General features: G+C 47.0%; 1 protein-coding gene across 3 annotated transcripts in view; it reads right to left on the bottom strand.

Moving 5' to 3' along the window:
• The window catches only part of WDR47 (WD repeat domain 47), a 50,216-nt gene extending 33,407 nt beyond the window's left edge, over positions 1-16,809 (bottom strand). For 2 of the 3 annotated variants that reach the window (XM_030572741.1, XM_030572742.1), the window contains exons 1-2: positions 16,605-16,809; positions 6,215-6,381 (exon numbers count right to left, since the gene is read on the bottom strand). In XM_030572741.1, coding sequence (XP_030428601.1) covers positions 6,215-6,372 — 158 coding nt within the window. In that variant the 5' untranslated portion in view covers positions 6,373-6,381; positions 16,605-16,809. The remainder of the gene's footprint in view (positions 1-6,214; positions 6,382-16,604) is intronic. The other variant, XM_030572743.1, reaches the window with a different exon arrangement.
• Positions 16,810-17,069: the final 260 nt, after the last annotated feature.

Raw genomic sequence — 17,069 nt, 5'->3', positions numbered from 1 at the left:
GCGAAGCAAAGGTATGGACCGAGGACCAATGGAGCTTCGCGACAGATCTCGTGGGTAGAAACACGAGCCAGCAAGGCGGCAGATGAAGCCTGAGCCCTGGTAGAATGCACGGTGATGTGGCTTGGGGAAATATGAGCCAAATCATAACAAGTGGGGATGTCCGCCATCACCCCAGATGAGATCCTCTGAGAGGAAAACAAGCAAGCCCTCTCTTTGGCCCGCTACCGGGGCAGAGCTGGGGCACCTTAGGAAATGATTCTGTCAGCACAATATAATGCGAGCACTCCACAGATGTTCAAGGAGTGCAACGGTTATGCCCATTGCGTTGAGCTGTGGGTAACATGAAAGGCCAAAACACCTTAGGGAGGAAAGCCGGGTGCTGTCATAACTGCACCTTGTCTTTGCGGAACCTTCGTAAGAGCTCTGATCTCAGAGACTCGTCTGGCCAAGACTAGGTTGAGGTCCCAGGGCGGGGCTGGGCGGCGCACCCGAGGGTGCAAGCGCTCCAAGCCCTTGAGGGACCTCGAACCCATAGAGCGTGGGACACTGAACGTCCATTTTAGCCTGCTGGAAGGTAGGGATGGCTGCTGAGAGTATCCTCAGCGATGATACCGCCAGATCCTGCCGCTGAAGGCCAGAGGCAGGCCAAATAGAGGGATCGAGACCTCAGCAGGAGCAAGATCGAGCGTACTGCAGCTGTAAAGGAAACGCTTCCACCTGGCCCGGTACGTTGACCAGGTGGAAGGCTGCCTGTCACCCCGACTCAGGTACGCAGGAGCCACCGTGAGGCGAAGGGGCTGCAGGTCCGAGTGACGAAGCCTGTCATTGCCCTGAGTGATGGGGTCTGGGCTGACAGGCCGAGCAACGTGGTATGCCAGTGCTGCCTGGACCACTCTGGAATGATCATGATGATGCGCACTCTGCCCCTGCGGAGTTTAAGCAGGACCTAACGAACCAGTGGGAACAGTGGGAAGGCATAATGCAGTTGGCCGTTCCACGGCATCAGGAATGCGTCCAAGATCGATTCCGAGGAGAGACCTTGGAAGGAGCAGAACACCTGGCATTTCCTGCTCTCGCGGTGAGCGAATAGGTCTGTGTGAGGAACCATCTCCACTTCCGGAAAGCGGGACGCCTCACATGGGGCAGAGTGATGACTCGTAAGACATGAAAGACCTGCTGAGTCAAAGAGTTAAGACGTTCCGAACGCCTGGGAGAAAGGACGTCGCCAGCTCCATCGAGTGGGCCATGCAAAAGACCCGGAAATGGATGGCCTCCTGACAAAAAAGGGGGGAGGACTATGTCCCCCCTGAATGCTTATGAAGCACCTGGCCATTGTGTTGGCTGTAAACACCGAGATACAACGGCCTCGCAGCTGCCGCTGGAACCCCTGGCATGCCAGGCGGACTACTCTCATTTTTGGGGCATTAATGAGGAATGCCAGCTCCCTATTAGACCGAAGGCCTTAAGCTCGGAGGTGACCATGAGCACTCGAGCAGAGAGATGATGCGTCCGCCGTCAGGGGCAGTGAGGGCTGGGGCGGATAAAACCGCATCCCTGTCCACACCAAGGAGGGAGTTAGTCACCACTCTAGGGAGCCTAAGGCGTTCGAGGGAACGGTGACTACCATGACCATTGGCTCCCTGTCCAAGCGGTACGCCGAGGTGGGCCGGACTTGGAGAGGACGGAGGCGGAGCTTGGCGTGTTTGGTTACAAACTTGCGGGCAACCATGGACCCAGGAGACTGAGACAAGAACGAGCTGAGGTCGTTGGGAAAGCCTTCAGACCTCAGATGATTGTTGCCATCGCCTAAAACCGCAGTTGTGATAAGCAGGCTCCGGCTAGGTAGGAGACCAAGATAGCCCCTAGGAAGCCCAACCTCTGCGTGGGAACCAGAGTGGATTGCTCTATAGTAATCATCAGACCTTGACCTGTGAATAAGACCGTGACGATGCCCACGGGCTGAGTGGTTTGTGTCTCAGAGTCTCCTCGGATAAGCGAATCGTCCCAATACGGAAAAACGCATATCCGACATCAGCGACGGTAGGCGGCGACTATGGCCGTAAACCGGGAATATTCACTGCTGGCTATAAAGCGGAGGCATCTCCCGTGCGGAGGGAAGATGGCATTGCGAAAGTACGCGTCCTTCCTATCCAGGGCGGCATAGTAGCCCCCAGGAGGCAAGGATGGAATAATGGTTCCCAGGGATACCCTGCAGAACTTCAACCTTATCCCAAACCGGTTGAGTCCATGCAGAACCAGGGAGGTCTGAGACCTGTGTTCGAGTGGGGGACTAGGGCATAACGGGAGTAAAACCCCTAGCCCCTTTCGTCCGCTGAAGGGGGACAGGGCTGGAGCAATTTAAAGGTGATACCTATGCTCCATCGTGCGCAGGGCCCAGCGATCTAAAAGTAACTGGGGCCATGCCAGGAGAAAGCGGGATCGGGATCCCGTCCTGCGACTGGTACGCCGCCCTCCGGCGAACCTTGGAAGGTCCGTCTTTGGTCCCAGTGGTAATTGCGAGGGACCTTGACTTTGGCTTTTTAGGGGGCCTGACGTTTGTCTGCGACCACCTTGGCCTTGCCGTTTTCCAGAGTTCTGTCTGGCTAGGCACAGAGTATGGCGGCTGGGGCCATAAAGGCCTACGTTTGGTCGCTGGCGTATACATGCTAAGACGCATTAGGACCTTATTGTCCAGCAGGCTTCGCAGTCTGGGGCTGTCTCTGCCGCGAAGATGCCTTTACCAACAAGGGGTAAATTCTTTCCCCCGTCCCCCAAGACGGCAGCGAACTCCAGGTGGGAGGTTTGAGGGAGAAACTCCTTCACCCAGGTGCTATAATTATCACAGCTAAGCAAGGCTTGTTGCTTTGCTACCCAGAGCTGCAGGGCCCCTGCAGAGTACACCTTGCATTCGCCAAGGCTCTTTCTGCGCCGGGGCTGGCGCCCGCTGGCCATCATATCAGGATCGTGGTCCTGAGCATAAAATCTGCGCATATGAGATGACACGGATGCGCGTCCGGACGGCCATGGAGGTACTAAAAGAAGGCACGGGCCGAGTCTCTGACTCACTCGGACCTTGCCCAACTCGGCACCGGGGACCGGCATCGGGAGGCGTATCGGTACCTGGAACGAGATCCAGACCCGCAACCAGAACGGTGTCGGGAGGTCGACCGAGATCTCGAGGCTCGGAGAAGAGCTACAGGAGTCAAGGTACCTGCCCACCGCGGTGCCAGATGTCGGAACGGTGCCGATAGCGGGTCGGCGAACGGGATACCGACCGGTGCAGCGAGTGTGACCAGTACCGAGGAAAACAGCACCGGGACTGCCAGTGGTGTCCGGCATGCCAACAGGACTTGGAGTGTCTGCGGGACCGTGATCATGAACGGTGCCGCTTTGCTATACTGACAGGGGACAGTCCCCTGAAGAGACTGTATTACCCGTACCGGCGGTGCCCGGGTCAGGCAGCACTGACTCTGTCATGGCACTGAGAGCCCTCGCCGTTGGTAACATCTCCGGCGTGCAGGGAACAGCAGGCTCAACCACAGTGCGTACTGGGGAGCTGTCAGGCACCGGATTCGACGGCCCTCGTGGGGCCGGGATCCACGGTACCGAGGTCGACAGAGCTTCGGTAGGTGTCGGTGCCGGGCGAACCGAGTTAGATAAGCTGTCTGGCTGCGGTGCCGTCAGCACTGAAGCAGCGGGAGTAATACGCTCAACCACGGCGCGTGCCGGGGAGCCGTCGGGCACCGGATTCGATAGCCCTTGTGGGACTGGAATCGACGGTGCCGATGTTGTCGGTGCCTCAGAGGCTTCGGTTGGCATGGAAGCAGCCGGAGCAGGAGCTCAACCACGGCGCGTGCCGGGGAGCCGTCAGGCACCGGATTCTACGGCCCTTACGGGACCGGGATCGACGGTGCCGACGTCATCGGTGCCGCAGCAGGTGTCGGTGCCGGGCGCTCCGATTTAGACTAGCCCTCTGGCTGCGGTGCCGTTGGCATGGAAGCAGCCGGAGCCTTAGCTCGACCACGGCGCGTGCCGGGGAGCCGCCAGGCACCGGATCCTACGGCCCTTGCGGGACCGGGGATCGACGGTGCCGACGTCATCGGTGCCGCAGCAGGTGTCGGTGCCGGGCGATCCGACATAGACGAGCCCTCTGGCTGCGGTGCCGCTGGCACGGAAGCAGCAGGAGCAATACGCTCAACCACGGCGCGTGCCGGGGAGCCGTCAGGCACCGGATTCTACGGCCCTTGTGGGACCGGGATCGACGGTGACGACGTCATCGGTGCCGTAACAGGTGTCGGCGCCGGGCGATCCGACTTAGACGAGCTCTCTGGCTGCGGTGCCGCTGGCACGGAAGCAGCAGGAGCAATACGCTCAACCACAGCGCGTGCCGGGGAGCCGTCAGGCACCGGATTCTACGGCCCTTGTGGGACCGGGATCGACGGTGACGACGTCATCGGTGCCGTAGCAGGTGTCGGCGCCGGGCGATCCGACTTAGACGAGCCCTCTGGCTGCGGTGCCGCTGGCACGGAAGCAGCAGGAGCAATACGCTCAACCACGGCGCGTGCCGGGGAGCCGTCAGGCACCGGATTCTACGGCCCTTGTGGGACCGGGATCGACGGTGACGATGTCATCGGTGCCGTAACAGGTGTCGGCGCCGGGCGATCCGACTTAGACGAGCTGTCTAGCTGTGGTGCAGCTGGCACAGAAGCAGCAGGAGCAGTAAGCTCTACCACGGCGCGAGCCGGGGAGCTGCCAGGCACCGGATTCCATGGTCCTGGGGGACTGGAATCGACGGAGCCGAAGTCATCGGTGCCTCTGCAGGTGACGGTGCCGGATACGCAACTTAGGCGAGCTCTCTGGCTGCGATGCAGGTGGCACGGAAGTAGCGGGAGCAGGGGGCTCAACCGCGGCGCGTGCCGGGGAGCCGCCAGGCACCAGCAGGAATCGTAGACTCTCTCGACCTCGGAAGAAGGGAGCGGTGCCGAGTCGACATCGGTGCCGGCGATCGGTCGGTGCCGAAAGGCCTTGGCGGTACCGGCGGGGTCCGGTGCCGAGGAGGCGCTTCTGCCCGCCGCTTGGACATCACTCCGCGCCCAAGGTGGAGGGGTAAGTGAAAGTCCCGCACCTTTGTGTTCTCGGCTTAAAAGCCTTGCAAATGGGGCACTTATCTGTCAAGTGTGATTCCCTGAGGCACTTCAAACAGGAGTCATGTAGATCTCTCTTCGGCCGCGGCTTCTGGCAAGCCGGGCCCCTCTTAAAACCCGGTGAGCCATGCATGGCTCCGGCACTGGGCTCATGGAAGGGGCTACTTCCTGAACCCCGCTAACCAAACTAACCATGTTAGCAAAGGAAACACGTATAACTATACAAATATATATATATAAAAGTGTTATAACTGCATAATTATATACGAGAAAACGAGTAGCTAGGGAAGTGGAGGTCAGCTAAGCCGCGCTCCACTGTTCCAACGACCGACACGGGCGGTAAGAAGGAACTGAGGAGCGGGTGGGCCGGCAGGAGTATATATGGAGCGCCATGGTGGCGCCACTCTAGGGGGCGACCTGCCGGCCCACTGAGTTGCTAGGGTAAAAGTTTTCCGACGAATGTGCACGCGCGGCGCGTACACCTAACTGGAATGGATATGAGCAATCACTCGAAGAAGAACCTATCTTCATACTTGTAGTCACCCAGGTCCTTTCAGTAAACATTTTGCTATACAACATGTGCCATCAACCCTGTTTTGATAAGTAGAGTCCACTTCCACAGTTTGATGTTAGAGAAAATCTGAGCATCTTTTTGAAAGGCAGATTACATCTTCTGGAAAACATTTGATTTAGAGAGCATGTCAATCACACAGTTAGAAGGGACCTCAAAGGTCATATAGTCTAACTCCATGCTAAGATGCAGGATTTGTTGTGTCTAAACTATCCAAGATAGATGGCTCATCAGACATAGTTACCAGAATATTTATCAAAATATTTTGTTGACATTTTTCATGAGTGTCTCAGGATATTTTAAAAGCCCACGGACATCCTAAGTGCTTGCATGTTACACACAGGACAATTTACAATGGAGAAGCAATACTTGAGAAGAGAAAATGGCTATGGCAAAAATGACTCAATGCTTTTCATGGCAGTCAGCAGTCAATTAGTGTGGCTAGTGAACACATGGCCAGCAGATATTAATTAGTTTCTATTGTACTAATAATTTCTACCTCAGAAAAAGCATGTCATCTGAGAACAGGCCATTAATGACTCCACTTTCTTTCTCAAGAGCCAGCATACTGATATGAAGTTTCTTCGAGTTCAGGAAATCTAAGATTAGTTTAATTATTTCAACTTCCTTTACATTCACTGTTTCTTCAGCAGTCATGATGGTAGCCTGGAGAGAAAAAAAAACAAAGTAATATGGTCCATATTTTGTCTTATGCCTTGTCATCAAATGCTGTTGACCAGACATTGCAAATAAATGTTTGTTTTGACAATACTGAATATTGTAGTATTCCAGAATTGGTTTGTGGGATTTAGGAAATCAATCTTACGCACTTGAGTGTGCAGCCATAACTCTGACTTGATCCTGAAACTGTGACTACCCAGTTGTATCCTGAGTTCATGAAATGGCCCACTGAAATGAACTGATCAAGAAGTTTTCAACTATATTTTTACCCTGGAATAACATTTTCATTTGCAAGACTGCAGTCCATTTCTCTCAGAAAAGGAAATGCAAGATAACAGAACAGTATTTGAATATTTAAGGTACGAATAGATACTTGTAAGATTTTATAATTACACAAAAGATACATGGAGTACAATTTTGATACATAAAAAGCATTATCTTGATTTTTTTTGCCATTCTGAAACAGCACATGGTAAGTAAGCCAGGACTTCCTATCCTTACTTTGTAAGTAGGCCTATTTCCAATGGAATGTTTTATGTGGAATCTAAATGTCAACATATTTTACTGGGTTTTCCTCCAATTTCAAGATCCCTTCACAGAAGCATGGGCAAGCAATGGCATATATCTCTATTTGGAAATCCGTGACAACTTCCTAGTTTACTGGCTCATTCGTGTAAGACGTTAAATGCCTCAGCTCTCTTTGATATCAGTTATGGGTGAAGGTGCTCAACATCTTGGAAACGCTACTCTAGAACGCTGGCTCCCACACCATATTCCTCTGGGCACTTGCTGGTGGTCTGTAGAAAGCTTGCAGATCACACAGCACCATCTTTTCAAGAGCTCTTCATTGCAAAGAGGGGCCTGGAGCGAGCTGTAAGGGTATATCTACATTACTGCAGCAACAAGCCTCCCAGCCTGTGGGGCTTGAGCTAGAGCACTAAAAATAACAATGTCCACATTGCACCTCAGGCACAAAAGCCCACATGACCTCCTGGATCTCTGTCGAGTCTCTGCAAAAGCCTCAACACTCAGACTATTATTTTCAATGTGCCAGCTTAAGCTCCACTAGCACAAGTCTATCTAATCAGGCTCGGAGGCTCACTTCCAAGTGAAGTATAGACCAGGGGTTCTCAAACTGTGGGTTATGACCCCATTTTAATGGGGTTGCCAAGGCTGATGTTAGACTTGCTGGGGCCCAGGGCAGAAGCCCAAGCCCAAGCTCCACTGCCTGGGGCTGAAGCCTGAGCCCCACCACCCAGAGCTAAGATTACATGCCACCTCCTCAGGGCAGAAGCCCTTGGGCTTCAGCATTGATACCCCCATGTGGGGCGGTGGAGCTCAAGCGGCGGGGCTTGGTCTTTGGTCCCCGGTCCCCACTCCTGGGGTTGTGTAATAATTTTTGTTGTCAGAAGGGGGTCATGGTGCAATGAAGTTTCAGAACCACTGGTACAGATATACCCTAAAAGCAGCTGGTAACAAGAGAGGAAAGTGAAGCTACTCTCGAGGACTGCAGCCATCAGTAGGAAAGAATGTCCAGGAAAATGGGACAAGAGAGCCAGGTGGCTAGTCTGTAGAGGACAAGGGGGTGATGAAGAGGAATAGAAATATGAGTAAGGGAAGAGAAACAATCACAGAGCAAGATGAAAAATGTTGTCTGAAGTAGGGAGGGTTGTACTTTTTTCTCATCCTTTCAAGAATGACATAAATTACATTAGACATATCTAAAATAAACAGTTCTCTAATATTACTTTTCTACATAAGTAAGTAATTGCAATGGGATGTTAAATGACTGCTAATGGGAAAGGATGTGGTTCCCAAATCAAATTCAAGATGAGGTGCATAGTCTAGAGGTCCTCCATTTAGGGGCAAGTAATTAGTAATCTACTTTCAATTTGGAAAGCATTGAAAATAGTAATAAAAAAAAGAGACAGAAATAAAGAGAAGTTTGCCATATCAAGTTTAAATAATCAGTTTAGCTTGATTTTCCAAGTAAAATGTGTTATGAGGGATTAGTGAACAGATGAACTATTTACTAGGCACAGTCAAGAGGAAAAATGAAAGAATAAATACTTGAATCTGAAAGCTCTCATTGCTCACAGTAAACTTATGCTGCTGAATTCTAACAGATATGAGAACTCAGACTCATTTTTATATTATACCAGTTAAATCATAGCATTTTTCCATATTCCTCCTTTAGCTGTAGGCCAGTTTTCTTTAATTGTTTTTTCCCCCCAGAACACCTGACTGGAAAATTATTTAGTTAGAGCAGTCTCGTTTATTTTGGAGCAGTGCACATTTGGCTGTGCCAGCTAGAATAGCCTGCCTTCTGTTAATATGACTAGTTTTAATTCATGTTTTAGTCACAACAGGCTCTAGTCATCATTAAATATTCCAGTGGCTCCAATGGCAGATACAACCATTATTTGGGCCTATGCTCTCAGCTAGCAATTTGTTTTTCTATTTAAGAGTCAGCTGGCTCACAGGACATTTTATGTGAATAATTACTCCTGGGAGAATTCTGCATCAATTCATGTCCCCCACATATTTCTTTGCTTCCCCACAGAAAAATGACTTCTGATGGGGGAGCAAAGGAAAGCCACAAGAGCAGTCACACTCCTCTCCCTGGAAGCACAGACAGGTCTGTTTGGGAACCCAGAGAAGCTAATAGAGACATAAATAACCACCGGATGTGTGTGAAGGGGTGGGCAGTCATGCATGAGAGAGAGACAGACAGACAGACTCTGTCCCTCTCGCTCACTATTTCCAGCATGCTCGGCATGGAGGGGAAGGACTTCAGGGTGTGTCTGAGGAGGTAGGCATGGCACAGGCTGTCCCCTCAGGCAGAGCAGAACGTAGCAGCCTGCCCGCTTAGTGAATTGTTCCCATTTTCTTTGTGAATTTCCCCAGGAGTATAAAACAGATATAAAATTTTTTATGCTCTTTTACATGGCAAGAGTGGTGTAAAGGACAGTATGGCCTTATAAATGCTCATGGTGCTTTAGCGATTAGAACTGGTCTAAATTTTTGGACTGAAAAAATTTGTCAAAATTTGCTCCGTGAACTGTTTGTTATTGATCTTTCTGGCAATGGTCAGTAGCCAATATAAACTGTGAGTTTGGCTCCTCAGCCCTCACTTGCTCTTCAGTTGCCTATGATGTAACACTGAGCATATGGCTGCATATATCTGTTGACTAATAATAATAAAAGATCAAACCTAGCTACATTACTATTAGGCAAGACGGTTTGGGGATTTCCTCCAATGCTCTCCACTCCCATTCTCTATCTATTGTATTGTAGTTTAAATAAATTACCTCAATAATTGAAACCAGTGTGATTATACTGCATTATTTTGACAAATGAAATATGCAGAATATAAAAATTCTGCACACAATATTTTTACTTTTTTGGTACAGAATCTCCCCAGGAGTAAAATAATGAAAAGAAACAGAGTTACATAGTTTTGTGTTTGCTTCAAAAAGCTGTTGGATGGTGAGATGTCATTCCCTCCCTAATGCCAACAGATGCTCTTCTTTCATTATTTTTCCAATTCTCAATTTTTTGATCCTAGACAATAATCCAATCATATCTTTTAGAGGGAAGGAGGAAACTAACAACCATATCAAAACATATACTGTAATATTGAAGTGTCAACACCTTGATCCCCAACCTCATCTTCTGAAGTAGGTCTCTAGACTTCAGATTTGCCTTTTATTATGTTTTATGATATTATGGTTTTTATTGAACTTCAAATAATTTCATAGCAGATAGGTAAAACTAGTACTCCACCTGAAAATGAGTCTCTTCAGTAGGATATTACTAGTACAGTTCATGCAGAATAAGACCTCTAACTGAGCAATGAAACATTTAGTTTGGACTTTTGTTTGGCTTGGATGGCACCACAGATCAAAGTTAAATAAGAGTACAGGCTCTACATGCCTTCCACGATTGCATTAAAGTTAAATACTTACACACCTTACTGATGCAGAAACCAATTTGATATACAATACCATTCTTGGAAGTACAATTACATTAAATGAAAGATCTAACAGCTGTGACAGTAAAAAAAGTTTTCAGCACAAAAGACAACCAGCACGTCTCTAAACCAGGAACAGTCCTGCTTCCGCAAAGTTATTCTAGGAGAATTCTATGGCACTGCAACATGTAAAAGCACCACTCATCTTCCACATAGGTAACTTGGATCTTTGAATGCAGGTGTAAAATTCTATAGCTATACAATTTTTTTAGATCAGGACTACAGAAGAGTATTCATCCTGTGTACCAGTGGTTCAAACTTTTTTACTGGTGACCCCTTTCAAATAGCAAGCCTCTGAGTGTGATCCCCCTTATGAATTAAAAACACTTTTTTATATCTTTAACACCATTATAGATGCGGAAGGCAAAGCAGGGTTGGGGTGGAGGCTGACAGCTCATGACCCCCACATGTAGTCATCTTAGAATCCCCTGAGGGGTCCTGACCCCCAGTTTGAGAACCCTTGCTGTATACCTTTAGAGATAAGAGAACTAACAATTTCAGTGGATCAACAACAGGTGAGCCCTAATTTGCAAACAAAATTGTCACTGACAACAAAAACAAAAAAGCCACCATATCATAATAAACTAAGCTACTGCATGAGAAATTTACATCTTATTACAATATGCAAAGAGAAAATCTGAGGTTTCATATAATTCTAGTCAGTACTTTAAAGTGTCAATGATTTGGTAAGTGTTTGACACCAAAATGCTTTTATAACTAAAATAAATCAGACGTAGCTGGAACTAAAATGAGAAGCTCAAAAGTGTTTTCCTTTAGATCCAGATTCCATTGAAACCAAAAGGAATTTTGACAGTGACTTCAGTAGAAGCAGGATTAGGCCCAAAACACCCAGTCCTGAAAGATGACAAGTATCATCTGTTTCCAGATTCCACAGTACTTTCTGCAAGAGTTGGTGTGTGCTTATTTAGTGTTCTTGCCAAATTCCAACATGGATAATTACATTTTGACTACGTACATTCTGCCTGCAATTGAAATAAAGGCCTCAATACAATCCAGGAGATCCTGTACATCTTGAAGGAGAGACCTAAAGATTGTTTATTGATTCATTATCAATTCTGGCAAGATTTTTGGAGCCCCATTTAAAAAAAAACTGTTGTGGGACATTGAATTTCTGAGGAAAAGATGCAACATACTGGGAATTCATTAACATGACTCTGAAGGGACTGACTGAAAATGCAGATGAGAGGGATACTTCACAATTGCTAGTCTAATGGCAATGAGCCAGAAATAAACAGGAGGTCTACTACAGAAAATTTTTCATTTAATTGAAGGTTTTTTAGGGGTAATAAGAAAAAACACTCATATTTAATACACTCATATGCATTATACAGTCAAGTTAACCTAAGATGCACTGGAACAATAAGCTATAAAGTATGTAATGTGAAAAATCCAGAAGTTTGCACACAGGATCTTGTGAAAAGTGTGTTTATATATCAGTTTTTAAAGGTATTAAACACAGAGCAGCAGAAAAACGGATGGTTAGAGCTCAAGTTGCATCTTCAAACCATCCCACTGTGACTCTGTATTGCCAGCACATATGGCACATAATGTCATCAATGATCTGATCAAGCAGTAATACTCAAGAATGACTGCGCGGCAGTGTTAGAGGTTTAAAATTCCTTTCTTTGCATTTATATCCCAAGCTTTCAGATTTCTGTGCTAGTTTTCCTTTAAAAAATGTAAAACAAAAAACCAAAAACAGAGTATTATAAGTACTGGAAGGGCAACAGAATCCAGAAACATCTGTTCTTGGGGGCATAATTTAAACTTAACATTCTACACAGGATGTTTGCCGATAAATGGAATGGTAACTCCAATTGTGCAAACTTGTATCTATGGCCTTTTAGTAGAAGTTACATAAAGAACTTTGTAAGGGAGTTTAAAAAAAACCCCAGATCTGTTCACATTTTAGATAGCAATGCATTTCTAAAATAAAATGTTAGTGCCCTTAGATAATGATCAATGACTGAGGGGCAGTCATACTGGGAATTCATTTAGACTTTCGAAAGTCTAAAATAATGGATGTTTGTACTAGTTCTAAACAACAGTTATTAAGGGATGAAATAGACAATTAAGGAGAACATAATCTTAATTTTTTTTAAAAAAAGATACAATATTCACCCCTTAATTTCTGCAAGAAGTTTTAATTTCTGGCACAAAAATATCTCCAATATACTCCTTTTATATTTTTTCATCATATTACACATATTCCCAGAGTCATAAGAACGTAAGAATGGCCATACTGGGTCAGACCAAAAATCCATCCAGCCCAGTATCCTGTCTACCGATAGTGACCAATGCCAGGTGTTCCAGAGGGAGTAGAACTAACAGGTAATGATCAAGTGATCTCTCTCCTGTCATCCATTTCCACCCTCTGACAGACAGAGGTTAGGGACAATGGCTAATAGCCATTAATGGACTTAAACTCCATGAATTTATCCAGTTTTCTTTTAAACCTTGTTATAGTCCTAGCCTTCACAACCTCCTCAGGCAAGGAGTTCCACAGGTTGACTGTGCGCTGTGTGAGGAAGAACTTCCTTTTATTTGATTTAAACCTGCTGCCCATTAATTTCATTTGATGGCCCCGAGTTCTTATATTATGTGAACAAGTAAGTAACTTTCCCTTATTCACCTTCTCCACACCACTCATGATTTTATATATCTCTATCGTACCCCCTTTATTCTCCTCTTTTCCAAGCTGAGAAGTCCTAGTCTCTTTAACCTCTCCTCATATGGGACCCGTTCCAAACCGCTAATCATTTTAGTTGCCCTTTTCTGAACCTTTTCTAATGCCAATATATCTTTTTTAAGATGAGGAGACCACATCTGTACACAGTATTCAAGATGTGGGCATACCATGGATTTATATAAGAGCAATAAGATATTGTCTGTCTTATCCTCTATCCCTTTCTGAATGATTCCCAACATCCTGTTTGCTTTTTTTGACTGCAGCTGCATACTACGTGGACGTGTGCAGAGAACTATCCATGATGACTCCAAGATCTCTTTCCTGATTAGTTGTCGCTAAATTAGCCCCCATCATATTGTATGTATAGTTGGGGTTATTTTTTCCAATGTGCATTACTTTAGATTTATCCACATTAAAATGTCATTTGCCACTTTGTTGCCCAATCACTTAGTTTTGTAAGATTTTTTTGAAGTTCTTCACAGTCTGCTTTGGTCTTAACTATCTTGAGCAGTTTAGTATCATCTGCAAACTTTGCCACCTCACTATTTACCCCTTGCTCCAGATCATTTATGAACAAGTTGAATAGGACTGGCCCTAGGACTGACCCTTGGGGAACACCACTAGTTACCCCTCTCCATTCTGAAAATTTACCATTTGTTCCAATGCTTTGTTCCTTATCTTTTAACCAGTTCTCAATCCATGAAAGGATCTTCCCTCTTATCCCATGACAACTTAATTTACATAAGTGCCTGTGGTGAGGGAACTTGTCAAAGGCTTTCTGGAAATCTAAGTACACTATGTCCACTGGATCCCCCTTGTCCACATGTTTGTTGACCCATTCAAAGAACTCTAATAGATTAGTAAGACATGATTTCCCTTTACAGAAACCATGCTGACTTTTGCCCAACAATTTATGTTCTTCTTTGTGTCTGACAATTTTATTCTTTACTATTGTTTCAACTAATTTTCCCGGTACTGATGTTAGACTTACCGGTCTGTAATTGCCGGGATCATCTCTAGAGCCCTTTTTAAATATTGGTGTTACATTCGCTATCTTCCAGTCATTGGGTACAGAAGCTGATTTAAAGGACAGGTTACAAACCAGTTAATAGTTCCGCAATTTCATATTTGAGTTATTTCAGAACTCTTGGGTGAATGCCACCTGGTCCTGGTGACTTGTTACTGTTAAGTTTATCAACTAATTCCGAAACCTCCTCTAGTGACACTTCAATCTGTGACAATTCCTCAGACTTGTCACCTACAAAGGACAGCTCAGGTTTGGGAATCTCCTTAACATCCTCAGCCATGAAGACTGAAGCAAAGAACTCATTTAGTTTCTCTGCAATGACTTTGTTGTCTTTAAGTGCTCTTTTTGTATCTCGATAGTCCAGGGGCCCCACTGGTTGTTTAGCAGGCTTCCTGCTTCCGACATACTTAAAAAACATCTCTACATATATCTTTGTACACAGAAGAGCAAAATGCATTCAAAAGTCTAGTTTTCTTAACAGGTGTAAATAACAAGCTGTAAACCATAAGCCTTTTAAAATGCAGACACTTCTGAAAAGACTCTCTCACAATAATAACCGTTGCAGCATAAATAACTTTACAGAAAAGAGCTCCGTAAGTAGTATTAAGGGAAAAAAGAAAAAAAGCGTGTGAAATATAAGACACGTTTTTATTCATTCATTCTGGAGTATCCTAGCCCCTCATTCTCCATGTGAGCACACAAGTGTGTCCATACAGAGAGTTCATTGCAGGATCTGGGCCCAAGTCATTAACTTGTGGCTCCATTTTCACTCTGTCCTCAATAATTCTCAGATGCCCTAAATAAGAGAGGAAATATTTAAAAATTACATTCCATGGGCCAAGTTCTTATCTGAATTAATTCCCATGAAATAGGGATATATAGGGTGGAAATCATGGAGATCACTTAGCCCTTAGGAACAAGGTAATATAAAAATTCATATAAACTACGTTACAACAAAGGTACTACAATTTTAATTAAAAAGACAAACCTGTGTATAAGGACAAAGTATACAAGGCATTTTCCCGTACCTGGCCCTCAAATGAACAGCGTTAACTCAATGGCTCAACTTTTTTCCATTCCACTGATCAGTTGTCAAAATAAAGATTCTATCATGCACCACCTTCTCTCTCCACACCCCACTGCTTAGCATCCAAGTGTTTTATATTGGAGCACCTCCTTGTGGTCTGCAATGCTCAGTTTAGAGAAAAACAATATTACATACTGCATTTAAGGTTTAACTCACTATAGCTGACAACTGACTGGCAGATTTCCTTGCTTTTATTGTTTCTCTTACAACCTGAATGCTCTCTGTCTAAATTATAAATGCACATCATGCAGAGAAGTGTATCATGGATGCCAAAAAAAAAAAAAAAAGGTGAAATTGAACCACACAAAACTTGTATGTTGTGATAGAGAGGACTAAGGAAACAACTTTTACCTAAAAAAAAAATTTAAAAAAAATGGACAAACTAGCTAATGTGTTTTGACTAAGTAGTCGCTGGCACACCTCTTTTACACACTGGCATACTTCATTCGCTTTTCCTCATGTGTATTTAAAAGTATTTTCTCCTTTTTGCTACTCAAAACCCTGAAACAATAAAGGTACTAATGATACAGTATCAAGATACAGAAAATATTTCCAGAATGTTTACTCAGAAGAACTAAGAACACGTACGACTTCAGTGAGATTACTGTACTTAAATTATTACGGTTTAATGCATCGTATTTATAGGTCCCATTTGTCAGCAATACAGGCAAAAAGGAAACTGCGTCCTGTTCATGTAAACACAAGTATTCTAAGAGGCGACACATTTTATGTCCAAGGCACCCAATTATAGAGGACTTGCCCTGCGAACGCTACAACAAAGGGAAATCAGTACTTAGATGCCAGGATCACAACAGAGGAATCAGGCTAGAATCACACTGTCCCCTTGCTATTCACGGGGGGAAAGAACCGGGGCTGCAGGCCACAGAACAGAAACAGGCACCACATTTAGACACCGGGGTCTGGGGCGGGGTAGCAGAGAATACTAAGATGAATGGGTTTTCGCCACACCAGCATCAAAGCAGCCAGGCTGTTGTCTCGCCCGGTCCCTTCAGCACCACCCTCCGCTCCACTGTCTGGCAGGAGATCTCCTTCTCCCCTCCCCATGACAGGGGGCCCTACCATCCCCGGGGCTTTCCCCCTTCAGAGCTCCCGCTGTCACCCCACCCGCCAGACTCTCTTCTACCCCCCCGCACCTTCCCTGACAGGCCCGCCGCCTCCCACCCCCACCGGTTTGCTCCCTCTCAGACACTCTCCTCCCCCACTGCCTTCTGTCACCCTACCTCGGGAGGTGCCAGCCTGGCCCCCGCAGGAAGGGGTCCCCAGCAGGCCGGGACTCTCCCCAGGCAGCCCGGGCCCGGGGCTGCTCCCCACCACGACGACGCAGACCCACCTGAGGGGAGTCCGGGGGGCCCGGCCACACACACACGCACGGAGTAGATGGGAGGGACGCAAAATGGCGGCGGGTCCCTGGCCCAGGAATAAGGGGGTTCAGTTCGGCGTCTGCCCCGACCCTACGGCTCCGCTTCTGGCTGCTCCGGCTCCCTGACGGCGGTTGTCAAGCGGCTCCGCCAATCGGGGCCCGGCAGGGCCGCTCCTCGGGCCCCACCCCGCGCCGGGAGGGGTGACCGCGCAGCCGCCGGAATGGAAACGGGAGACTGGGAGGGGGAAGGGCAGTGGCGGCTGCTCTGTGGGGAGGGGACAGGGACAGGGACGGCGGGGACAGCCGGGGGCTGGGCGGGCCCCGGGATCTCCTGGCACGCGCTGCTGGGCCGAACAGAAGCGAAAAGAAGCGAGAAGGGAGCGAAGCGGGCCCCGTTGCAGGCGGCTGCATTGGGGAAGAAGCGTTACCTAGACC

This window comes from Gopherus evgoodei, chromosome 8 (genome assembly GCF_007399415.2).
Source record: "Gopherus evgoodei ecotype Sinaloan lineage chromosome 8, rGopEvg1_v1.p, whole genome shotgun sequence".
Taxonomy (NCBI): Eukaryota; Metazoa; Chordata; order Testudines; family Testudinidae; genus Gopherus; species Gopherus evgoodei.
This window is presented reverse-complemented; position numbering and strand designations above follow the sequence as displayed.